Source organism: Monodelphis domestica, chromosome 5 (genome assembly GCF_027887165.1).
Source record: "Monodelphis domestica isolate mMonDom1 chromosome 5, mMonDom1.pri, whole genome shotgun sequence".
Lineage (NCBI taxonomy): Eukaryota > Metazoa > Chordata > Mammalia > Didelphimorphia > Didelphidae > Monodelphis > Monodelphis domestica.
Genome location: NC_077231.1, coordinates 109,759,111 through 109,786,304, shown reverse-complemented (window position 1 = coordinate 109,786,304; position 27,194 = coordinate 109,759,111). Strand labels below are relative to the sequence as shown.

General features: G+C 39.7%; 1 protein-coding gene across 12 annotated transcripts in view; it reads left to right on the top strand.

The window, feature by feature from the left end:
• The window catches only part of CACNA1C (calcium voltage-gated channel subunit alpha1 C), a 997,067-nt gene that overhangs the window by 873,646 nt on the left and 96,227 nt on the right, over window positions 1-27,194 (top strand). For all 12 annotated transcript variants that reach the window (XM_056800748.1, XM_056800749.1, XM_056800750.1 and 9 more), the window contains 8 exons: window positions 3,866-3,972; window positions 6,545-6,632; window positions 8,540-8,647; window positions 13,462-13,514; window positions 14,665-14,811; window positions 17,002-17,203; window positions 19,722-19,880; window positions 20,883-20,993. In XM_056800748.1, coding sequence (XP_056656726.1) covers window positions 3,866-3,972; window positions 6,545-6,632; window positions 8,540-8,647; window positions 13,462-13,514; window positions 14,665-14,811; window positions 17,002-17,203; window positions 19,722-19,880; window positions 20,883-20,993 — 975 coding nt within the window. The remainder of the gene's footprint in view (window positions 1-3,865; window positions 3,973-6,544; window positions 6,633-8,539; window positions 8,648-13,461; window positions 13,515-14,664; window positions 14,812-17,001; window positions 17,204-19,721; window positions 19,881-20,882; window positions 20,994-27,194) is intronic.

Genomic DNA, 27,194 nt, shown 5'->3' with positions numbered 1-27,194 from the left:
AAAACACCCTGTCCTATGCATGCCCTGATTCCGCAAAGAAAAGCCAGACTCCTCATTCTCACATCCACAACTCAACTGCCAAGCCATAATTCCTTCCCCGCCCCCCCACCTCGCATCTGCCCCAGGTAACTCCACAGCTTATAATTCTTCCCCACCCTTAAACTGCCCCATAATTCAATGCAATGCAATAATATTTTGGAGTACCTACTAGGAACCCAGAACGATGGCAGATAGGTACTGTTAGAGGATGATATACAGAAGCTTACTGCATAGCTCCTAGTGTCAAGAAGATGATACTTAGTGGAGGCGGGGTTGGAACACAACTACGTGCAGGACACACATAGGTGCTAGGAATAGAAAAACCAATTATACAAGGAGATTACATTCTAAAGAGGAGATACACATGTATACAGATTTATACATGCAGAGTAATTTGAGGAAAGGCATCCTGAGTTTTGTCTTGAAGCTGAGGCTTTTCCAACAAGATGGGGGAAGAATGTTTTCTAAGCATGAGGACATCTGTACGGAGGCATAGAGGCACGAGATGAATGTCAAGTTTGGGGTATGGCTAACAAGACTTATTTTGCTGAAATGTAGTGTGTGGAAAGGAGTAATAGAAAATCATTCAGGAATGATGGTTTGTAGATAGATTCTTGAGGTTTAAAATGCCAACTAGGGAGCCTGAACATTATCCTAGAGAAAATAGGGAACTATAGAAATGGCATGATGAGACCATCTTGGGAAGACATTTAGCAGCTCTGTGGACAGTAGATTGGAGTAGGTAGGACTGGAATCAGATCAGTTAGGAAACTATTGACACAGTACAGGGGGGAAAGGGTGGGGGAGGCTTAAACCAGCTTAGTGGGCATATATATGGAGAAAAGAAGACAAATATGAAAAATGTTATGAAGGTAAAATTGACAATCCAGAAAATAATTGGATATCAGGGTGAGGGTCAGGAAAGAGTCAGAGATGGTTCTGAGGTTGTGAATCTGGGGGACTAGAATAATAACAGTGCCTTAGCAAAAACAGGAAAGAGATGAGGCAGTTTTAAAGCAAAAGAGAGATCAGTTTTAAAAGAGTTCTGTGTTACACATGTCATGTTTGAAATGCCAATAGGATATCCAGATGGAAAGCTGCAATCAGTTGCCAGGACTGAAATTCATGAGAGATACTAGGGTTCGATATATCGATTAAGCCAGGCTTTGTTTAGAGATAATAAATTGAGCTCACAGAAATTGATGAAATCAAGGAAGATATAAAGAGAGACAATGAAGAGTGTCCAAGATAGAACCTTAGAGACTAGCCACACTTTGGAGGTGAGAGAGATGAAAGTCCAACAAAGGGAACTGCAGAGGAACATAGATAGGAGAAAAATCAGGAGAGAGTACTATCTCATAGAAGCCTATGGAAAAGATAAATATGCATGAGAAGGGATAAGTCAAATGGGATGAAGACTGAAAAAAAGGGGTATGAAGCTTAATAGTTATGAGACCTTTGGTAAAGAGCAATTTTAGTAAGTGGTAGAATCAGAAACTCAATAACAAAGGCTGGGTGAGGAAAGGAAGGAAGGAAACATAGACAATTCTTTTCAAAAATTCAGAAATAAGAGATAGGAGAAATATAGGATAATTCAATAGGATTGCAGAGTCCTGTGAATGTGTTTGTGTTTGGGGAAGGGAGACGAGATGGTGGTTGGAGAGAGCTAGAGAGATCTAGGCATGTTAATAAGCAGCAGAAATCCAGTTGATACTGAGATTGAAAATAAGGAAGTGTGGATATATCAATGGATGTGATAAGGAAACAAACTTCTGGAGAAAATGAGCCACAATAAGAACAAGGACACAGTTCGTATTGACAGGGAAAAGATCACCTCTTCTTCAGAGACTGGGACATATGGGAGAATGTGGAACCCTGTGAAGGGTTTCTGAGTTATAGAATAGGGTAGAAAAAGGGAGTTAATGACTATGATTTTCTTAATGAAATAGAAAATTATGTCCTCACTGATTGTCAGATAGGGAAGCATTGAGGACTAGGACTGAAAAGTTTCCAAACAGCTTCTGTGAGGAGTGTGCTGCTCATTCAAGAAAAGGTGAAAAAGAAAAACACTCTGTGGCAACATCTCATAACATAAATTTCTGTGATCTGCTCTAATGACATTTAGCAGCACCTGATTAGAGATAAAGAAGGCAGATTGAGTAATACAAGAAGGCAAAGGATCCAAAGTTGTAAGATAGTATATAGTTGAGCTAATCAACTACAGGTCAGGATTATAAAGGGAAGAAAGACAGATTAAAGCAGGCATAATAAAGTAGGGGAAAGGAGAGGTCTAAAAAACTAGAAATTGAAGTGAGGTCAAATAGTTGTAAGGGGAATCAGAAAACATGTGAGAGGGAAGAACAGGATATTATTATTAGAAAGGGAAATATCAAGGGGTAAGATCATGGAGATGAAAGCTGAAGGTGATAGTGGGTGCTCAGATGCAGCCAAAGTTTGATTAACTCAGAGTCCAGATTCTTTTAGGAAGCAGCAAAGCCTATATTCAAGTCTAATGAAGTAGAGAAGACTGTGAGGCAATGGGGGTTAAATGACTTGCCCAGGCTCACACAGCTAGGATGTGTCTGAGGCCAGATTTGAACCTAGGACCCCCCATCTCTAGGCCTGGCTCTCAGTCCAATGAGCCACCTAACTGCCCCCTGTGAGGTATTTTCTTGAGAAAGTAAAGAGGGGAACCCAGCAGTCAGTGGGTGACTGGTGCAAAGATGGAAAAGGTGCTGATTTATCTCGTTAGAGTGAGCCTCAAAAAAGGAAAAAGAGCTAAGTGGCAGGTCTAGAAAATAGAGAATGGAAATAGTGTGTACACAGTATACCCACTTGTCCTAGCCTTTGTTTCCAAGGGTGTAAATGAATGGGGCACCCTCTTCCAGGGGGTGCTATGAATGCAAGGTGATAAAAAGTGTGAAAGGAAAAGATCTAGACAAAAGGAAGTTAAATATAGAATTTGAATTTCAAAAAGGAAGTACTAGTTGATCAAGTCTCACACCCGTCTGTTTTCAGTCTCAACATCTTGCAAGGAATTGATGCAGAAAAGAGAGAAATAGGTTGAACTGAATTGAATGGACCTATAGCTATGGAACTGGAGAAAATATGAGATAGAATCCCTGCTATCAATAAGCTTATAATATAGTTGGACAGGAAAAGCCTGAGAAACAGGAAATAATTAAGGAACAAGACATTATGGGGAAGTGTAAAATACATGACTCAGATATAAGTGGATTGGAAGCCAAGAGGAATGGAAGATTAGCCAGAATTGTTTTATGAAAAATAATGGATTTGAGCTGGACCTTGAACGATTAGGAGGATTTAAAGAAAAGGAGAAAAGGACAAAGGTTACTATATTGAGGGAGGGAGGGAGGGAGGAAGGACTATACAAAAGGAAAGGGTGGGACTAATAGCAGAAATTGGCATGGCATGTGTCAGAACCAGCCAGGGGAGAGGGGAGAGAATGAGAAATAATGGAAGGCAGACTTGCATTATTAAGTGGGGAAAGATTATGAAGAGCTTTGAAAGCCAGAATGAGACATCATCTCAAAGATTATGAGGAGCCATTATAGATTCTGGAGCAGGGGCATTCTTTGGGAGCTGTGAAAACTAATGGCTAAAACACCTATCCTGGCATTTCCTTTCCTCTTTTATATCCTGCCCAGTCTTGGGGTTCTCTGTGTCACCTGATTGCTTTTTAGAAAGAGCTCTTCCTGGAGCAGTCCAGGAGCATGCCCAGTACAATTTGGGGGGAGGGAAGGAGGATCTTTGAGATTCATTCAGTGTCGGAGTGCACTCATGTCTCTCTCTGCATCCTCTGCAGATGACCGCCTATGGGGCTTTCCTCCACAAGGGCTCTTTCTGCAGGAACTACTTCAACATCTTGGACCTGCTCGTGGTCAGCGTGTCCCTGATCTCCTTCGGTATCCAGTGAGTAGGGGTTCTCTGGTAGCCCAAGAGAGAGTGGCTTACTAGGAATAAGGAGCAGGAAGACCACTGCAAGGTCCAAGGGATTTTTGTTTTAATTAGGACCTTTTGACCTTGCCAGTCCCTAAGATGCAGAAAAACTTAACAAGGAACTATGGAAGGTCTGGAAATAAGCTAGACAAGGTTAGTCCCTCCTGGTCAAAACTGCCAAGTAGGCAACGTTTGAAGACAAACTTTGTTTTCAGTGCCTTCGACCTCCTCTTAAATGCCCTTCTCTCTCTTCTTCAACTTCACCTCCTCAAAGAACCCAGTACCTCCTTGCAAGCCCATCCAAATGGCCAGGGCCTGCCTGCCATAGCAGCATCCCACTCAGTCCTCTCTTCCAGGCCTTGTAACCTATCTTTCCACCTTTCCCCTATTTAAATCGATCTGCCATTTAACTCTTTCCTGTAGAGAACTGCTTTCCACTAGATATCAAATTAAAAAATTAATTTCCTCTGAGATGTTAATAACTTTATCTTTGCCAGAAATTGTTTCCATTTTAATAGGGGAAAGAGTCCACTAACCCAAACCAATAAGTGCCTAGACTACCTGCTTCCATAGGTAAAGCCAGCCTGGGAGAGGTAGGAAGGACAGAGAGAGGGCTTCAGTAGCAAGTCCCTTTTGAGGAGAAGGGAGAAATTTTTAATATTTTGGAGAATATTAAGGTTAGTAAAAAGAGCCTTGAGCTGAGAAACGGGAAATCTGGGCTAAGGGTTAGACCAAGGTTAATCCTGTCACCCACTATGCAGGTTTAGATCATTTACTCCCTTCCATATATTGGACTTTTCTTATCTACATAATGGGAATAGTACTGATAGTTCTTCACAGGGCAGCCAAAGGGGAAAAAATGAAATGTTACAATGGAAACTGTGTATTCTTTGGAACAAAGGTACATTAAAAATGTAGTATTGTTTCCCTTTACATCCAAATATTTCCATTATCCTTTAGCTAGAAAGAAAGTAAAATCAACAACAGTCACCCCTAATGTGTGGTACATTGTTATGGCCACTAAGCAGGAAGTTGCCCGTTCTAAGACTGGTGTCCAGCAATTTGCACCAGATTCGTTAGATGAGGAGAGGAGTTAGTGGTGGGATGTATTGAGGGGTGGAATGGTGGGAAGAAATACTTCAAAAAAAAAGAAATCACACACAGCCCACTATCCATGAGGTTTTCATTATTTTCTAACAAACCCACACCTCCAGATATGCTGTCAGAGCAGCTTCTCTACTGCTAGGATAGCTTCTTCTACTCCACCCTCTAAGACCAAGTAGGGTGTTAAAAACAGAAATTAAAGAAAGAAGAAAATAATAAGCAAAGAAGATATAAGATGGCCCAGTGAGAAGGATATAATACTATTATTTCCATTGACCCTGGTCTAACCCTTACCCTTTACCTAATATACCAGTTTAATTTTTTACCTAAATATAGGTAAATAAATTACCTAAATATAGGTAAAAATTACCTAAAAATAGGTAAAATTACCTAAAATAGGTAAAAAAAAATTTTACCTAATATACCAGTTTAATACATTTCCATCTTCTCCATTCCAACCAGTTTGGGAGTTGGGAGAAGGGGGAAGAAGAGAGACTGAGTGAGAGGTTGCAGTAAATTCTTCTGGCCCCACCTGGGACAATGAGTGTTTTCAGTTCCTGGTTGATTCTTTATGCATAAAAAAGGCTTTGACAGCACCCAGCCAGGAAAAGAGCAAAACACCATAAAAATGAAATTCTTTTCTTTAGAGATGAGTCTCCAATTCCACAACCCTAGGGAGATCAACAACTCTGAGCAGCTCTTGGAGGTAGCCAACATTTACCTGTCGGTGGTCCTGGGAAGCGCTCACTGTTCCATTAATGAAAAGGAAGGAGCAACTGTGATTAAAGACTCTCAAAAACTCTGTTTTCTAGTAACCCAGGTCCTGCCCAGGCCAAGCCTGGTGATAGGCATGACCTGAGTGAATTCTGATCCTGTCCCAGGACAACCCTGGTCTTATGTGTAAATCCAAGAATCATAGACCCTTAGAATCTTAGAGATTAAAGGAACCTTAGACGTCATTTGGCTAATCACTCATAAGGCAGAGTAGGCTGCTGCCAACATAATAGATTTGATTTTTGAGGGATCTGTGCCCCAAACTGTCTCACCAGCCAGTGTGCTGAAGTGCCTGAAACTCTGCTATTAATGATTCATTCCTTTAAGTGAAACACTGCCATCAGTAGCCAACCTTTTTATTCAGACACTAGACAATAGTGTGAATTCTTTCCAGCTACTTTGCTTTCCAACAGGAGGTCCCCTGAGCTGACATGAGGAGCAAGTTAGGTTCCTGGGAAATATAGGAGTGACTGACTATGGGGGAGTGGGAATGGAGGCAAAAAAAAAAGATATTAAGGCAGGAAAAGAAAAGTGGGGAAAAGAGTAATCACTAAAGATAAGCTTTGTATACTTCCCAGTTTTGCCTGGGGCAGACCCTGTCCTGGAAGTCCCTTCACCTGCACCCACTAATGGGATATTGACATCTTCATCCCACTTTTTCTTTCAGGTCCAGTGCCATCAATGTTGTCAAGATCTTAAGAGTTCTTAGAGTTCTCAGACCCCTGAGAGCAATCAACAGAGCCAAGGGACTAAAGGTGAGAAATACGAGCCCTAGACTTAGCTGTCCTGATCACTTAAAACCCTTCTTTGTTGGGGTGGAGAATTGTCAGGTCAGATGGGCATTAGGAACTAGCTATGATAGGTTATTGGTCATATTGAGCCTTCAGACCTACTCCCACATGAGCTCTTCCGATCTCTTTTCCACCCTCTTCGACTCTAACTGCACATCCTATCTCTATGATTAGGGAAGTGGATAGATACAGTGCTGGTCCTGGTGTCAGGAAGATTCATCTTCCCGAGTTCAGACATTTACTAGCTGTATGACAAATCATTTAACTGTTTACCTCAGTTTCCTCCTCATCTGTAAAATGAACTAGAGAAAGAAATCACAAACCACTCCCATATCTTTGCCAAGAAAAGACCCAAACGAGGTCACAGAGTCAGACAGGACTGAAAAAGACCAAACTATAACAATCCCTATGATTAAATGATTCCAAATACTTAAGTTAGCAGGAGGAATTACCATATGGATGTAGAGCAGAGGATCTGAGCTCAATGAACGATTCACCAACAATTCGCTTTACCCTCTGAGAGTTGGTTTTCTCATCCATAAAATGAAGTTAATGACACTTCCATATGCAGTTCTTGTGAAGATGGCACTTAGTAAATTTCCTCATATATAGAAATAAAAACTGATATTACCATAAATAGAAGGGGTGTTTTAAATACTCAGATCCCAAGCAAACTTAACACAGGGTCCTATTCCTAGTCCATTGCAGCCCTCAACACAATGGCTGAGGACTTGGGTGATAGAGGGACTACTAGTTGCTCACTCTCTATTTGGGGAGGTCTAGGAATTTCCTAGCCAGCTAGTCACAACACCAAATCTCTTATCCCATGTGATTCCACCACTGACTCATGGTCTGATTTTGGGAGAGTTGCCCCGTCTCTCTGAGACTGATGTTCCCTACCTACAGAGAAAGCAAGTTAGTGCTACCTTTGCTCCCAGAAGCTCCTGAAGTATTCAGGGCCTTGATAAAGACTGGGAGTGGGGCACTGATTCCAAATTGATTTCCCGTGACTCCCCCTCATGCACTGTACACCCCAGCCATACTAGCTACCTGCTATTCCCCACATAAGACATTTCCCCTCTGTGCCTTTGCACAGGCTGTCCCCAGTGCTCTCCTTGTCATCTCTACCTCTTGGCATCCTTAGCTCCCTTCAGAGCTTAGCTCATGAGACACCTCCTACATAAGACCTTTCCTGACCCTCCCTACCACCCACTCCTTAGTGCTCTCCTCCTCAAAAAAATGACTTTGCACTTACTTTGGATATAAATCTGCTAAAATCCCATCTTCTACAAGAAGCCATTCCCAATCCCCTTTAATGCTAGTACATTATTCTTAATTATCTCCCACATATCTGAATTTTCCATACTTGTTTTCCTGGGGTCTCCTCCACTGGACTGAAAGCTCCATGAGATCAGGGACTGCTTTTCACTTTTCTTTATTATCTCTACTGCTTAGCATAATGCCTGGCATATAGTAGGAACTTAAGAAACTGCTTTATACTTATTAGTAAACAAATTCTCCCAATAGACTGCAGATTCCTGAAAGATTTATTTCATTTTTGTTCATATGCCTAGCATAGTATCTTGTACATAGTATTTGCTTCATTTGAAATTTATTGAATTTATTTGAAAGGGGGTCTGAGACTGCCAAGGCATCTCATTAGCCTTGGGCCCTTCTCCCATTTCAATTCAATTTACAAATATTGATGAAATTCCTACTACATGCCAAGCTCCATGCCAGGGACGGGGCAGGGATACAAATATGAAATATGAGATGAATGCAGTGTTTTCCATCAAGAAACTTGTAATTTAACATGGAAGACAAGACATGGACACACTCAAAAGTAATTTTCCCTGCCCTTCTTCCTGCAGCATGTGGTCCAGTGTGTGTTTGTTGCTATCCGAACCATAGGGAACATTGTGATTGTCACCACACTTCTGCAGTTCATGTTTGCCTGCATTGGGGTACAGCTGTTCAAGGTAAAACTTTGCCTTTGTGTCAAACTTGTACAAATGTCGCCTCCAAAGGGAAATAATGGATTGGACTTGGAATGGAAGAGGGTGTCTCTGTTCCTCTTTCTCCAACATTCTAGTCAATGAAAAAACCCAATGGAAGGAATGGTTCACCTAGACACACCTACCCAGGAGTCAGGTTAGAGGAATCCCTTAGAGCTCTACTTCTGGGCCCCCACTCCCACTCCCTACCAGATATTCCCCAAGTCGTGAGAGGACAAAAGTCTTTCTTGTGTGGGGAAGAAAGAAGTAAAGCCCTTTAAAAACATTTCACTCTCCTCAAGAAGGTATAATATAGCCCTACTGCCTTTCAGTTCTAAGTACCTCTCTCTGCCTAACTTCTACAACCTTCTATATAGTTTGTCCCCAACAAATCTCTTCCAACTGCTCTCTAAGATGGCCCCTTTTACGCTGGTCACATCATTTTCCTCAGGCCTCTGAACATGCCATGCTAATTCCAACCTCCTTCCCTTTACACTTTCTATTATCTCTACCTTCGATTTCCTTGCCTCTCCTCTAAGGAGGAGGAAGAGAGAGTGGGGAGATCTGAAACTGTCTATCGAAGGTTCATTAGCCAACTTAGATTTTTAAAATATATTTTATATTTTAAGACTGAGTTTCCCTTTCTCACCTAGCTGGGAGTGAAACAGCCATTCATGGGCCTAACACTTTCTAACTTGAGCTGGTTCACCCCTCCCTTCCTAAGCAGTATGGCGGCCCCTTGCTCTCAAAGACTCGCCATATTGGTGCCAGCTTTAGTGCAAACACCTAATCAACTTTAACCTCACTGCAGCTCAGAACTCCTGAGTACAAATGATCCACCATGCTCAGGCTCCCCAGGAGCAGGGACTACCATGCCTGGCTAACCTACTTCGATTTTTAAGGAAGTCACATAGGTAAGGTGGAATGGTAGATTACAGAAGATGAATTTAAAAACAAGACATAGTCATATCAGAAGAGTTTCAGGAGTTCAAAAGCAATTTTTTAAGGAAAGTTGAAGAAAACCAAAAAGAGGCTTGGCCTTAATTACAGGAAAAGGAGACAATCAGGGAAAGTATAGGACTGTGGTTTGTCATGGATAGACCAATGAAAACAGAACAGAGAGAAAGCAGTCTCTAGCAGAGTGCTAGACCTGGCATCAAGAAGGCTGCAGTTCAAAACCAGTCTCTAATCCTTACTATCTGCAAGATCATGGGCAAAGCACTTAGTTTCCTCATTTGTAAAAATGGAACCTCAGTTTCCTTGTTTGTAAAGTAGATAATAACACTTATAGCTACTACTTCAGAGGCTCAAATGAGATGATATATGCAAAACACTTGGAAACTTTAAAATGCTATGTAAATGTCAGCTATTACTATTCAGTTGTTATCTTGAGGGGCTTTTCTTGCCAAGGAGACTAATCTTTTTATCATAAAGGAATAGAATAAAAATAGCTTATGAAGTTGAAACCGAATATTGCAAAAAAAAAAGAAGAAAAAAAAAGCACCTTAATTGTTTGTGTTCATTTCAAGTCATTAGTCCAGAAGAATGATATTCTAGGTTTCTGAAAGAAGAGGAAGATGTGATTGCTGTGATCTTTGGAAGATCAGGAGAGAAGTCACAGAACAGTAGAGGGCAAACATTCTCCCATTTTCTGGGAGAAAAAAAGGAAAATAAATCTGCAACCATATATAGGCCAGTGAGTTTGCTTTCAATTCCTGACAAAATTTGAAGGTGTGTTATCAAAGGGATGGTAGTGACATCTTGGGGCATACTAGGTAATGCCATAAATTGGAAAATGAGTCTTCCCAAATTAAAATCTGGCCTGACATTTACTAGCTATGTGACCTTAGGCAAATCACTTAACCCTGTTTGCCTCAGTTTCCTCATCTGTTAATGTGAGCTAAAGAAGGCAATGGCAAACTACTCCATTATCTTTGCCAAGGAAAGACCCAAAAAGTGGGGTCACAAAAAGTCAGACGTGACTGCAAATGACTGAACAAAAAATGACATCTAGGAAAGAAAAAATGATCACAACAGACCATCATGGCTTCTTTAAGCCAGGTCATGTCAGACTAACTTAATTTCCTTTTATTTTTATGCCATCATCTAGATTTTAGCAAAGCATTTTGCTAAGTTTTATACTGTTCTTATAGACAAGAAGGACAGTGTGGGCTACACAAAAGTACAATTATTTTAAATTCAGAATTATTAAATGACTGGAATTAAGAGGAGAGAATCATTAGTGTCTGGATCTCAACTTAGGAGGAGATCTCTAGCGAAGATCCCTAAGGATCTATGTGGCCCTTTGCCATTTGATATAGTTTCAATTACTTGGATAAATGCATGGATGTCATACTTGTCAAATTTACAGAAATATAAGGCTAGAAATGATAGACAAGATTCGTGACCAATAAATTCATGCTTTTTTCCATATCTGATGAATGATTCAGGATACAAAAAGATTTCTGATAGCTTAGAGTGTTCCCCAAAATTGAATCAGATGAAATGCAATAAGGACAAATGTAAAGCTTTACACTTGGGCTCAAAAAATCAATTTCATGAGTGTAAATCCTGAATCTGAAAATAATTTGAGGACCTTAATTGATTTTAAGACCAATATGAGTCAGTAGTTTTTGATATGGTGGTCAAAAGCACTCATACAATCTTGAACTATGTGAGGAGGAACAGCATGAAGATGAGAAATGACAGCCCAACCCTACTCCATCCTATAGGATCATTTTCTATTAACTACCATCATCTAAGTCACCCATGTTCCAAACATTGGTCTAATTCTCAATTTCATTTACCTACATGTCCAATCTCATTTCTACCTTGACAGCATCTCTTGTTTATGTCCCTTTCTTCACATTTAGATAGCCACTCCCCTAGTTCAGACTCTGTGGCTTCACGAGGACACCATTTGCCTTCAAATCTAAATCTCTGCTTCTTATTTTTACCCATTTCAGTTCATCTTCTAAACAACTATCAATGTGATTTTCATGACCATATCATTCCCCTACTCAATAAACTCCAGTGGTTCCCTATTACTGCAGGGATCAAATATAAAATCCTTTTTTTTTTTACCTTTAAAGCTCTTCATAGCCTGACTCCATCCTATATTTCTGGTGTTGTCACACATGATGTCCCTTCCCACACTCACTCTTCAGTCCAGTCATCCTGACCTGCTTGCTACTTTTCACACACAACATTCTCTCTCTTGTCTCTGGGTCTTTGCATTAATATCACCCATGTCAGGAATTCTCACCCTGATCACCTCTTGTCTCAGAGTCCCTGCCTTAATTTAAGACTTAGTTTAGGGGAAGTTAGGTAGTTCAGTGAATAGAGAGCAAGGCCTGGAGAAAGGAGATCCTGGGTTCAAATCTGGCCTCAAACACTTTCTAGCTCTGTGACCCTGGGTGAGTCACTTAACTCATATTGCCTAGCCCTTACTGCTTTTCTGCCTTGAGAACCAATACATACTATTAATCTAAGAGAGAAGGTAAGGGGTGTTTTTTTTTTTTTTAAGATTCAGCGTAAACACAACCTTATGCAGGAAATCACTCCCTTCCCCTCCAAGGTTACCTTCCATCCATTCTGCATGTATCTTGTATATACCTATTCATAAACACGTTACCTTTCCCATTAATATGAGAATCTGAGTACTATGAAAATAATCATTTAAGTGCCTTGAAGGCAGGGACTGATTTTCCTTTTTCTTTGTATCTCTAGCACTTAGAACATGATTGGCACTTGAGAGTGTTTAATAAACACTTGTTGTTTGATTGAACAAATAGGAAATGTTTATTCTGAAGAAAAGAAGCCTCAGGAGGAGAGAGGTTGAGACATGAAAGCAATCTTCAAGTATTTGAAGGACTGTCGTGTGGAAGAGAGATTTCGATTATTCTACCTGTCCCCAGAGGACAGAACTAGGAATACTGGACTGGAAGTTGTAGAGAGACACACATTTAAACTTGATCAAAGGAAAAGTTCCTAATAATAAGAGCTGTTCAAAGTCCATAATTTCCACTCAGATCTTTAAATGAAGACTGAATGATTCTTTCTCAGGATGTTATAGAGAACTCTTGTTCAATTGGACTAGAGCTGGGATTCTTTTGTGTGTGACATGGAACCCCTAGAAACATAAGGGTAGGGCACTGGACCTGGAGTCAGAAAAACCTGAATTCAAATCTGTCCCTAACTGGGTGAAACAACCTTGCTTCAGTTTTTTCCTCTATAAAATGCAGATGAATAATAATACCTCCCTCTCGGGGTTGTTGTGAGGATTAAATAGGATAGCATTTGTAAAGCACTTTGCAAACTTGAAAGTATCTTAAGTTCTAGCTAGTTATTTATGGTTGTCTATAGATACCTTCTCAGAATAATATTTTTAAATGTGTAAAATAAAATAGAGTTGTAGGGAAATAAATTATATTGAAATATAGTTATCAAAATATTTCAGGAACAAGTTCACAGCCCCTGGGTTAAGAACTCTTGGACTAGGTAGTCTTTCAAATCCATTTAAACTCTGAGATTTTGTAACTCTATAGTCCTTTCATATTAATCCTCCATCCAAAAATCACTTCCATCCAAATTTTACTTGTATTTTGAGACCCAGCACAATTCAGTTTTCCATGAAGCTTCCTTCGTAGGCCAGCCTATGATAATTATCTTTCCCTTTCTGAATTCCTCTTGTATTTATAGGCCAGAGTTATTTTGTATCTCCATGCTACTGAGAATTGTGTCTAAGCATATCTCACTAAATACTTATTGATTGATTAAAATCTCCCTTGATCCTTTAGGGTAAACTCTACACCTGTACAGACAGTTCCAAACAGACTGAGGCAGAATGCAAGTGAGTACAATCTAATATGGAGTCAATCCAAAGGTCAGTCTGCCCTACTAGATATGCCTGATGGCCTGGGATGGGAGACTGGGGAAAGAATATCCTATTCTTATTCCAAATCAATTCAGCCTGCCTTTTCTCCATTTGGGAAACTGTCCTTCATGACATCACATGGAACCCCACTGATTATTGTATTTCCCACCCACAGAGGTTCTATTGGTTGGCCCAGCATCTTAGGAATTTGCCTAGCCTGCCGGGCAGAGGTATAGATGATGCCTAGAATGCTTTTGTTACAAACCCACTCACATGTGCTTTCAATTTCAACCATTTGCCAAGTTTGGGGTCTGACTACATCACTCCCCCCCCCATATCCTTGTTCTCATACAGAAACTACTAGATTCTCAGAACCATTCAGATATCACAATAGTTGGAGTTACATCATCAATGTCCCCAGATGCTGACATCATTGCATGTGAAGAATCAGTGCCTTATATATTCTCAAGACTCAGCAGATGACACCACCTTGTAACTAGCCCTAATATCTGCATTGTCTATGCTTCCAAAATCAAGGCATACCAGGACCACCCTAAGCCTCTGGGATTGGTTACAGAAGATTCTCCTCTGATACTAACACACATTTGTAGTTTCCATAAATCATGTCTTTTTTATTCATCTCCTTCCTGTTATAATCTCATTGATTTCTCAGTGATTTCGTTCTTCCCACTAACATCCTATTCCTCATTTATTTCATACACTTAATGCTTCAAGTTCCATCACAAACAACTAGGAGCCAAGTCTTAAGCCACAATGTCAAGCAACAATCACACAATTCAAGAGGACATAGTAACACTTTTATAACCTAGAGAATAATCAACAATTATGAGCAACTCCCAAAGCCCCTTTTGCCTCCTATGCACGACTATTTTGTTCTGTTTTTTAGGAGTCTCCAGCTCCTAATGACTTTGTTCATTGCTCAGGGCTTATTGACAAAGATGGTGGGGAAGAATGAGGTATCCCCCAAGTCACTTGATTCAACTGTAGTTATTGTTTTTTTCTTTTGTCTTCTTATCCCCATCTCCTAGCACAGTACCTATCACTTAGTAAATGCTTAATTAATGTTTTCAATTCAATGAATTAACTCTTATCTTTCCTTTCTCAGGGGCAACTATATCACATACAAAGATGGTGAAGTAGACCATCCCATTATCCAGCCCCGAAGTTGGGAGAATAGCAAATTTGACTTTGACAATGTCTTGACAGCCATGATGGCCCTCTTTACTGTTTCCACCTTTGAGGGGTGGCCAGAGTGAGTATGAAATGTGTCAACAACTTTGATTCCTATAGAAAGAGTTGGATTGTAGTTTCACCATTTAGATCACATCATTTCCTGAGCCATTCATACCTGTATCCTGTATAGATCATCCTCTCTATAGGGGTGTCCTCTTCCAGCACTTCCCTGAGTAATTCCTCAGGGAAATGGAATGGCACAGTGGAAAGTGTACTTGACTTGGAATGAGGACACCTAGATTCTAGTCTTAGATCTGCCATGACCTAGCTTGCATTTGGGCAAATCACTTTACCTGTCTACAACTCATCCATTAAATATTGAGACTGGACTAGATAATCTAACAGATCCCTTCTAACTCCAACGCTCTCTAAGTTTCTGTGAAAAGTCGGTAGTCACTATCCTAGAGATAACCTTAGTTTTTATCAGACCCCAGCCACAGTGTAAGATTTAATTAATGTTGTCTTGTCTGAGTAGAAACTTCTGTCCATTGTTGATCCTTTGATATTCAAAGATGCCAACATTAGCAGGAGATCTTTCAACAGGCCAGGATGATAAGAATTGAAATGTTCCTTTACTGTCAGATACTTCTGAGCTACCCACCTTCTATACTAGCTGTGTCTACACTAACAACAGAAGAGAAGCCATATTCAAACACTTAGAAGAACAGTGTGCTCAACAGACTTTGTACCCTTCCACTAAAGTGTCTGTTTAAGACTCATCTGGCTACATGCCCTTTTTATTCTAATATTATCCCTTGCTAAACTCTCCAAATTGATTCTTTTAACAAATGGAATGGAAATGGTACTGATTTTTTAATGGCAAAAACTAGCTCTTGATTGAAAGGTCAGCATTATTTTTGTGGTGAGGTTAGGATGGAACCTAAAAAGAGATTCTTCTTAATTTTTTAGAACTAACCTACATATCCCCACTTTTACCACCACACCATGACATGCCTCTCACTTAGGGTGATATGAGGACAGCAGCTCACGTAGTGGTGAAACCAATAAATGGCATCATCAACTGAATGCCCGTGTTTTACAGAATATAAAGCACTGTGGTAAACTATAAAGGTAAGTAAGTAATTTCATGAGAGTCCCAACTCTCATGAAATTTGGAGCTTAATTAGGATGATAACACATATATAAAGTAACTAGAGCACATAAAAAGAACTTAAGTCAGCACTTCCCTTATTTGATAACTCATATTTATATAGGACATACAGTTAATAATACCTGTTTCTGGGGGCAACTGGGTAGCTCAGTGGATTGAGAGCCAGGCCTAGAGATGGGAGGTCCTAGGTTCAAATCTGGCCTCAAACACTTCCCAGCTGTGTGACCCTAGGCAAGTCACTTAACCCCCAATGACTAGCCCTCACCACGCTTCTGCCTTGGAACCAATACACAGTACTGATTCCAAGACGGAAGGTAAGGGTTTATAAAATAATAATAATGATGATAATAATAATACCTGTTTCTCAGAACACCCCTATGAAATAAGTATTATTCCCATTTTAGAGATGAAGGAACTGAAGTTCAGGGGGATTAAATGATTTGCCTGAATATGTATAGTTCATGTCAGAGAACCAAGAATCCAAGTGGTCTGACTCCAAGTCAAATACTCATTCTTCTATACCCTGCTGCTTTTCTGGAGCTTAAAATACATTGAAAGCATTTTTTTTAATGCTGGTCCAGGAAGCCTGAGTTTATCCCCAGGTTCAAGAGGAATTAAGATATTTTGTAAACAAAGGAAATGGAATTGAACCTATTTTTTATGAAAATTACACATGAAGGAGTATCTTTCAGTACATACAGAATTTCCTAGTTAATATTTTAGAAAGGGAAATAACGCTAGTATCAATATTTTCCTATAAAAACCCTATTCACTCTCCAGAGGATACTGTTTGGAAAGCTGTATCATATGGCATAACAACAACTCCATAGTTAGCATTCTAAAGAAGTATGGTATAAGAATCAAGATTACATTTTCATTTTTATGTAAGTCTTTTTTTGCACACAAGTTGATTTCTTTTAGATTCAGCTCATTTCCTTCCAGGTGTTAGGCCTATGGGCTCACACCAGTTTTCAGTAAGTTTCCTTAAATATTTGCAGTCTGTGTCCACAATTTCAGTTCTGAAGAATCCCTAGCACCAAGTCTCCAGAGAGATACTGTCTTTCCATTTCACTCTATGGGATCCATCTCTTCCTCCAGGCTTCTGTACCGATCCATCGACTCACACACTGAAGATAAGGGACCCATCTACAACTACCGAGTAGAGATCTCCATCTTCTTCATCATCTACATCATTATCATCGCCTTCTTTATGATGAATATCTTTGTGGGTTTCGTCATTGTCACCTTCCAGGAGCAGGGAGAACAGGAGTACAAGAACTGTGAACTGGACAAGAACCAGGTAGTTTCCTAAGGGAGAAGGGAAGAAGAGAGGAGAAGTTAACAATCCAAGTCAAAAAACAAGGGAGGCTTTGATGAAGGAAAAGACACAATAGAGCAGGCAACATTGTAGAGTGGGGAAAGCATTGGGCTTAAAGTCAGGACCTGGGTACCTGTTTCCTATCTGTGTGACCTTATATAGGTGACAACCTCTCTTAGCCTCAGTTTCTACATCTGTAAATTGTGAAGACTTTAGAAGATCTCTAAAGTACCTCCCAGACTAAGTCCTATGACCCTACATCCTTTCTGAAAAATAACAGGAAAGAGAAACTATAGCACTGAAATAACCTCTCCTGTGTTCTATAAGAAAAAGAATTGAATTTGAGGCTTGGGGGGAGGGCCCCTTTGAGGAATGATACAAAAAGAAATTGCAAATGCCTTTAAGTCATCAAATTTGCCCTTTAACTCTTGACTCTGCCTCAGAGTAGATACAGATGGCAAGAAGAGAGCCATAGAAACAAGTATTAAGGAAAAACCTTGTACACCAGTTTCTATTGGCCAAGCAAGAAGTAAGGGGAAACAAAATCTTTATGGGGAGGAAACAGTTGCCAAAAATTTTCCAACAACAAATTAGCCTTTATTAAGAAATTGATGTTCAAAACCCTGTAACAAGCATTGAATGAGATGCAAAGTATCAGCAAGACTTTGTCTCTGCTCTCAAGATACCTAACAATCCAGAGGAAGAAAGCAACATAGATTATGTAGATAGACAAACAGAAAGACAGACAGACAAACAGACAGATAGATAGATAGATAGATAGATAGATAGATAGATAGATAGATAGATAGATAGATAGCATATATATGCATATATATCTTCAAAGATTACATAATAAGATTCCTTTTATAATAAAAGGGAAGAAAATTGAAGAAAAAAGAGTAATTATGGCAGAAATATACTTTAACACAAAGTTGACTTCATGACAGATTAAATATATAATTGATGAAGTTTAAAATAGTTAAATACCTTCATACTTAAACAAGATTGCAAAACTTCTTTTTTTAACTAAGGTTAATACACTAAGTGAGTTGAACTTAAGTTGTTTGTTTTTCTTTTTTATGTCAGGTCTTTTACCTAGTGTACCTAAATTAGATGCTTTCTTCAGAATACGTTGAATATTACAAAGCCATAGCACTAACGGATTAATTTTAAATTTTCAAATTTAAGGCATCTGATTTGAAATATATGACATAAGAAAACAAAGGATCCTTACAGCTAGGACTTTTGGCATATGTTTTGAACATAGTTATAACTGGATAAAAATTTATATGTCATGGAAAATGCCAATCCTATAGAAAGAAATACTGCTAATCAAAATTCTGAAAAATATGGCCTCTGCAGCCTACATGATCTCTTTGGGAAGATCCATCTATAGTTCACCAAACTCTCTTGAAGTTCATCTGAGCCCCATGTTGGAGATGACCCCAAAAACCAGATCTCACCTTGAATACCACGAGTATTTTCACTAGAAATTTACACTATGCTATGTATACAATAACTGCATCAAAGTTACAAAACAAAACAAAATGTGACGTGATATCATGTGAGCCCTGAACAGTAAGGAGTTGGAGTTGGGAGAATTGAGGATGGCTTTCTAGAGTAAGCAGCTTTTAAAAGATGGAGATAATATCCCTGCTGACTGAGAAAAATATTGCTACTTGATAAAGTAATAACACTAATGGGTGGAGAAGAGAGAAATCGTGGTTCTTATCAGGAAAGAGGCTCCAGGAAAACTTTGACCAAGACTAAGGAGAAATAGTTCCAACTTCAGCATTTGGCATTCTGGTCCCTGAGATTAGAATAGAAACTCTTCCATCAAGGATGGTTGGGAGTATAGGAACTGTATGCTGATCAAGAAACCTAGAACTTCTTTCTCCAGGGAGAGGAGGGAGAGGAAACAAGAGATGAAATCAAGACTTGATATTAATAAGCATTCAACTGGCCAGTTGATATTAAGGGTTGAGTGAGGAGGTTGACAAAAAAAAACCAATAGTCTTGCCACAGGCTCAGGAATATGGCATAGAGATGAAAACTGAATATATTTATGGAGGGGTGCCAAAGATCTAGGTAGCCACAGTAACAAAGACTTAGTGTCACAATCATCTCTTCTTATCACTTGCCAAAGATTTGGGGAGTGTTTTCTTGGGTTTCAAATTCTGAGAAACAGGAAAGATTTAAGGAAGGAAAGGAAAGAGTCTGGATGCCTGGGAGAATACTATGGCAAAGAGAACAAGTAATAAGGAGGCTGTTACTTTTGTCTTTTCAAATAAAACCTAAGATTAAGAAAAAGTTTGAAGTAAACAGTTCTTCCTGTCACTTCCAAGAACAGGAGTAGTCAGTAACGGTTTCCACATACCCTGGGGATGTGAACACCTACAGAGTTCCTCTCCTATTGATAACTCCATCCCTCACTGACCTCTCTTCTCCTTTCCTCTCCCGCCTTTTTTTCCCTTCCATCCCCCTTTCCCGCACCCAACAGCGGCAGTGTGTTGAGTACGCCCTTAAGGCTCGGCCCTTGAGAAGGTACATCCCCAAGAATCAACACCAGTACAAAGTGTGGTATGTGGTTAATTCCACATATTTTGAGTACCTGATGTTCATCCTCATCCTTCTCAACACCATCTGCTTGGCCATGCAGGTAAGTCTAGGGTGCTGAAGCACCATGGGGTGCTGAAGACCTGAAGGGACTTATGGCCACTTCCCTGAGACTGAGAAAGAGACAGAACTAAGAAAAGCCACATGTACCTCACCAGGTGGTCTTTCAATTGGTAACCAAAGGGGAGGAATGGAGAATAACAGGCATCTTGTCCATTGGGCTAGCTGCTTCATTGAGAAAGACATGACTCTTCCCCAGAGTATGCCCTATTGGAAATATAGGTGCTATCTTGAAAGGTCTGGAATTAGAGAACCTGGGTTCAAATCCTATCTCTAATATTTACAACCTATGTGATCTTGGGCAAGTCACTTAACTTCTGTCAACTTCAGTTCCTCATCTGCAAAATGAGGGTTTTAGACTACTAGCACTACATCTGTGATGGTATAAGCCTATGAGCCAACAACCCCTGCCTCTCTTCAGTAAAAGGAAATGAGTGCTGGGTTAAGACTCCCTGTGATGTTAGGGAAACAGTTGCAGGTCTTTCCATTATATTACTCCTTTCCATTCTAAGAAAGAAAACTATTGGAGCAACTATATGGCTCAGGCCTGAAGATGGTAGGAGCCCTTGGTTCAGACATTTCCTTGCTGTGTGACCTTGGGCAAGTCACTTAACCCCAATTGCCCAGCCCTTACCTTGGAACTCTTCTGCCTTGAAACAAATATTTAGTATTGATTCTAAGACAGAAGGTAAGGGTTAAAAAAAAAAGGAAAGCCCGGTTTTTCCAGTAATATTAGAAATAGAAAGAAGCTGTGAGATCTCTGAATCCACTTACTTGTCAGCTGGAAAATACAGTCTCTATTCAGGGTCAAGCCCTTGGGATTGTGGAAACTGGCATGAGGAGGTTTTTTAAAATATTGTTGTTGTTTGTGATATGGATCAAACTCTGAGAAAGAAGGCAAGGGTAAAGAATGGGTAATGTACAGAGAACACCCATAGAACCTCAGTCTCATTCTCATTGTATTCTGGGAATTTCTTCTTCCCAGCACTACGGTCAGAGCTGTCTTTTCAAAATCGCCATGAACATTCTCAACATGCTCTTCACTGGCCTCTTCACCGTCGAGATGATCCTGAAGCTCATTGCATTCAAACCCAAGGTAGGCAGCCCTTTGAAAAAGGTCATCTAGTTTCTGAACATGTGCCTAGGAGAAAGGGAAAAGGGGGAGTCTGGTGTGATGAGTCACAAGAGAGGCAGAAATATGCAGTGAAAGGACCCATACAAACCTGCCTAAGTTTGGAGCAGGAACATGGGTTCCTGGAATGGAATATTAGCTAATAACGATAGTGTTCCTGATCTAGGATGCAAAGGTGACACATTCTCCCCCTCACAAAGGAGACAAAAAATTAAATCTTCTATACTCATTTTCTATCATGCAAACTAAGGGCCTCTACTTATGGGGAGCCTATATGTTAAAACAGGATGACAGCAGCTATTACTATGCCCAGTCAAGACTCTCCAGCTCAATCACCCAGGGCTTCCCTGAGCCCATGGTCATTCTGCACACATCAATTATATATAGACCCTGCACAATATATACAGCAAACTCTTAATTGTCAGAAAGATTTGATTAACTTGATTATGTTTTCATCCTACTGCTGTTGCTGCTGCCCAACTTCAGACCACACAAAGGTTCATAAATGTCCTCCACAATCAGAAAAGACTCTCAGATCTCTGGTTTTTTTTTTACCCCATTTTGCTCCTTGTTCACAGCTTTCTGTTAAAAAAAAAGATCCTTGTTCGATGAGAAAGTTATAATCATTGATTAAAATGGAAGATATAACAGTGAATGGCTATGGATTTTAATGATCTTTGCCCACATTTTGCCTTTATTTTCTTCATTCTTCCCATTCCCCTTATCTCAAAGAACTGAGACTATCATTCCAAGGGTCTTCTATCTCCAGCACCATGGTCAGCTCTGTCTAGCTGATCATACTTGCCCTTTGATACTTCACTCAAGCAACAGAAAACTACTTCCAAGAAAAAAAACATTGCCTTAATAGCAGCCACAGTCCTGTGAGATGGTTTTGAACTACAATGTGCGCCATGTTTTATTTAGGAAAATAATTCAAACAGACCTAAGAATCTTCTGCTGATGAAGCTACCAGTCTACCTAACATTTCCTATCTATGCCATCATTAGCTAAAATAAAGAGGGCCCAGATGGGTTGCTTGTTTCTATTACATTTTCAATTATTCTTTTATCAATTTATTTTAGGTCCTATGTCTGTAGACATTTACTGATGAGTAGGTTGAAAAAAAACATTTCTGCAATCCATCATCATCTTATTTTCATTACTATCCAAAGCAATTGTCAAGCATTGTTCTATGCTTAGTGCCACCCAGAGGACACTACAGAAACATGGTTTCTGCCTTCAAGGAGCTTAAAATGTAAGATAACAAAAAAATGCATCCAAGGTATACAGCTGAAGAATACTGAGATCTTACTTAATCATAAAAGAACAAGAATTGGGAGGGGAGAAACTAACCTATGATTTTTATGGATGTAGAAAACAGGGAGAAAACTCCCTCCTCCAAAGCAGAACAGTATCTACTCTGTAGCTTATATAGGTTTAGAGAATTTCTGGAGGTCCTGAGAAATCTAATTACTTGCCTAGGATCATAAAAACTAGCATGCATCAGAGAGATTTGAATTCTGGATTTCCTGATTCCAAGACCAGTTTGTTTATCCATTGGCTAACTTACTTTTCCCATAAAGGAACAAGCCTCTTTTTTAACCCTTACTTTTTGTCTTAAGAACAACTCTAAGTCATAAGGGTGAGAGCTAGGCAATTGAATTTAATTGACTTGTCCAGGGTCACATAGCTAGGAAGTGTCTGAGACCAGATTTGAACCCAGTCCTCCTGACTTCTGGTCTGGCACTCTGTCCACTATGCTACCTAGCTGCCCCCTGGAACAAGATTCTTTATAGATATGGTTTGAGAATACCTTTTTTCCTAAATCCTCCAGAGCAGCTTTCCACCCTCCTGCTCCCCTTCAGCTCCTGAGGAGCTGAGGAGCTCCTTCTTTCCTGAGGACAGAGTCTCTTCCTGCCTCAGAGATAAGTGTACATACTAAACTACCCTTGGCCACTTTTTGCATTGCTTTAGGTTTTCCTCATTTATCAGCAGAGCCAATCAAAGTTTAAGTCATTGAGGAATGCTGGCAGGCTCCAGATCATAGAATTTACAGTTCATGCCCCATTTGTACAGAAGACCTCTGCTAAAGGTTTACCTTGACGTCTTAGCATAGCATTGAGATAACCCTGGGTCAGCCTTCATGCCATTTAAGTCATACAACCCTTATATACTATAAAATACTGTCCAATTCAAAATACAAAATGCCATTGAACTAAGTCCAAATGCCTGGGGACTTGGCAATGCTTTGACTTCTGTGAAATGAGCCAGTCTTATTCTCTCAAATGGTATTAAGAAAGAATAATGACAGCTATCAAATATATTGCCCTTTAAGATTTACAAAGATATATTTTATTGGAGCAGTTAGGTTTCTCCGTGGTTAGAACACCTGGAAACAAGAGGACCTGGCCTCAGACTCTTCCCAGCAGTGTCACCCTGAGCAAGTTATTTAACTCTGTTTGACTAGCCCTTGTCTTCCTGACTTAGAGTTGTTACTAAGACAGAAAGTGTTTTTAAGTGCCATTTGATCCTCACAACAAACCTATGAGTCACTATTATTATCCTAAGTTTTATAGATGGGGAAACTGAAGCTAATAATGACTTGTTCAGAGTCAAACAGCTAGTAAGCATCTGAAGCTAGATCCAAAATCCAGTACTCCACTACTCCATGTAGTTGCCCCTAGGTGAGTAGCTCAACATTTTGGTGAGCCTCCAAAGTCTATTCCCAGAGGAAATAATGTAGAGGGCAGGCAATTGTGTGCCAACCTTAAGAGAAACAAAGGCATAGGGGAAGGAACAGCATAAATATCCTTCAAGAAGGCCTTGAGTCAACACAAAAACAACTTCCAACAAATGCAACTGAGGACCTATAAGTCCCTCCAGGAGAACAGAACCAAATAGTCATCAACTGAGTAGGAACTCAATAGCAATGTAACCCTGAATACACCAGTTGAGGATACTACAAATATGCAAAAGAGGCTTTCTGAAAAGAATGGTAAAATAGGCAAAGTTTGTCTTAAATACTGCCTCACCTCTCCTTTCTACAAACTTTCTTTCTACTCTCAGCAATATCCCTCCAAGAACTCAGTTCTTATGTTTCATTGATCTTTCCCAGCACTAATAAATACAAATGTATTCATGATCACATGATTACTAAAATAGGCCCTAGGAGAAGGATAAGCACAACTAAAAGGAATGGATTTAGTGAAATTTAAGGTAGAGATGATTTTATTTACTAAAAAAAGGGAGGTGGAGAGAGTGAACATAGAGAAATGAAAGAGAGAATATAGAAGATATCTATCCTACCACACTAAATATTTGCTCTAGTGCCCATTCAACTCTAGCAGGGCTTGTTAACCCCAATCAGAGGGTCTGGTGGTAAATTAAACAAGGGTTCCATCCACACAGCCTCCTCCAAGAAGGGGAAACATCTTTGGAACTAATCTCTCCAGAAGTCAGGAAAGGAGCCTGGCATATAATAAATGCTTAACAAATATTCCCTCTAAGGTTTCACCTGGGCATAAAAGGCATTATGAATTAAGGAGATATGGCAATGATGATATGGAATCCTAATTCTTAGGTAGAAGTCATCCAATATCCCAAGAGAAAAACTTGGACTAAATAGTCCTGCCATGTCAAATGGCAGGTATGTGAATGTTCTACTGAGCAAGGCAGATTGAACTATCAATATGTTAGTAAGGAGAAGGTCCCTTCTTTGGGGAAATCTCTGCTGACTTTTAACTCCCTGTGCCCTCAGAGGCATGGCTTTCCTTTGAAGAAAAATACCTGGGATTTGCCTACTTAGGGCAACTTGGGGCTTCCTATCTGCTCTTGTTTTAAGAATTACAGCCTGAATATTCTTCTCTCTCTCTCTCTCTCTCTCTCTCTCTCTCTCTCTCTCTCTCTCTCTCTCTCTCTCTCTCTCTCTCTCTCTCTCTCTCTCTCTCTCTCTCTCTCTCTCTCTCTCTCTCTCTCTCTCTCTCTCCCCCTCTCTCCCCAGCTTGAATTTGAAGTAAGATTCCTAAAATCTCAATACTTTACGTCTGTTTCCTTATATTCTCATTGTTCCTAGTCTGACCACCAGCACTCAGATAAGCAGAGTTAGCAGAGATTTGAATGAGCAACTGGATTTTAACACATTTTTTTCATATTTATGCTGAGAAAACACTTAATGACCTTTAAAAGACAACAATTTTATAAGAAGTAGTCATAATCTGTAACCCCTAGAAGGAAAAAGGGAGTCTAGATGGAAAGAGTAGGGCAGGGCTCACCAAAGACTTTGGGTCATGCCTGCATTGCCCTCAACACCTTGACTCCTCACCTCCCATTTGATGACCACAACATCTATTTTCCTCTCCTTGTCACTTGCTTCTTTGTTTCTTTGTTCAGCTTAGTTTCTTCCTCTGTTACTAACAAGTCAAATGTCCAAGCTCTCTAGGTAATTGGCCCTTAAATAAAGTCAGAAATCCCCTTAGAGGATCCTGGGAATGGAACTGAATACAAACAAAGAGCTTGGTCCCTATCTCCCTTTGCTCTGTGTCCAAACCTTTTGACAATCCCTTGCAAAATCAGCCATGGTATGCTTGACATTACAAGCAACAAAATAAACATCAATACTTAAGCACTGAAGATTTTCTCAGCACCCTAGAAAATTACTTTATTTCACAGCAGATATTCAGTAACACATGCAACAGGCATGTTTGCATGTGTTCAGTTGTCTCAGTCATGTCTGACTTCATGACTCCATTTGGAGTTTTCTTGGCAAAGATACTGGAGTAGTTTGCTATTTCCTTTTCCAGCTCATTTTACTAGTGAGAAAACTGAAGTAAACAAGGTAAAGTGACTTGCCCAGGGTCACATAACAAGTAAGTATTTGAGGCTAGATTTGAATTTGGGGACATCTGGACTTCCTGAATCAAAGCCTGAAGCTCTGTCTGTTGTGCCACCTAGTTGCCCTCCAGTAAGTAGGCATAGCACAGTGCAAAGCACTGCTGGACAGGCTGCTTCAGCGACTATATGTCTACATTATATTCAAGTCTGGTACATGCACTTATCATAGTAATACCAGCCTATCCTTAGAACACAGATAAATCCAATAGCAAAAAGGCAACATCATATCAATAGGTCTCACAAAATAACAGAATATGCTTTAGCATTAATATATTAATGAATAATACAAAAGAAATAGAGCTACAGTATCTAATAAATAAACTATAATACTCGCCTAGCACTGCTATATAATCTAATAAACAGCAAACTGATTGCATGTATAACTCATGGCATACAGTAATTAATAGTATATCAATAGACATACAAACACATGCAAGGTACATATGATGAAAGTAAATATCAGTATAAACAATTCTTCAGTTTTACCTACAGCATCATGGACATAGGTTGGACAAATCATGGGCACAATCTAGATACAGGTTGGATAAATATTGTTGTCTTGTCACCAGCTCAACTATTATAAGATAGATATAACATATGATATATAATCAAGCCATTCATCTGAATGAATTGATGGAATGGGCTACCAGGAACACAGTAATCAATTAATAAATGCCTGTCGATCGATCATGGTCCTAATTTAGTCTTGAACTTGTGGACAGACCAGTCTAGCTATCTGTGTTACCAAACTTTTGAGCATATCTCAACTCTAGGTATCTCTGTAGCTAAAGTTATAGGTAGGAAGGTTCTGCCTCTGAGTTCTGATGAGACATGACCAGACTACTCAAATAGTTCAGCCCACTCTTGACAGAACTGGACTGTAGCCAGGTTATTGGGTTCTGAATGTAGTCTTCTTTACTAGAAATGTCATTTTCTTGAACCAGTATCTTATTCAAGTAGTCTCTGCACAACTGTGGGCTATAGACTATAGAGATAAATGTCTATTACTTGTCTTCACTTGTGCATCAGGGAGCCCAACTAACTCTTATAGGCAATAAGCTGTTGCAGTGAATTGTTTTTCCAAAGGCCCCACTAATCTGTAGGGCAATTCTGTCAATGGGTAAGTTGCCTAGTCTTTCCATAGCTAGGCATGACTTAGCTTTCCATCCATCTGCTAATTTGTTTGTCCCCTGTATACCCATTTCCCAGAAATACTATCTTGTTGTTGGACTTCTGACAACAAACCCAGGCATAGTACTGTCATTTATTCTTGTC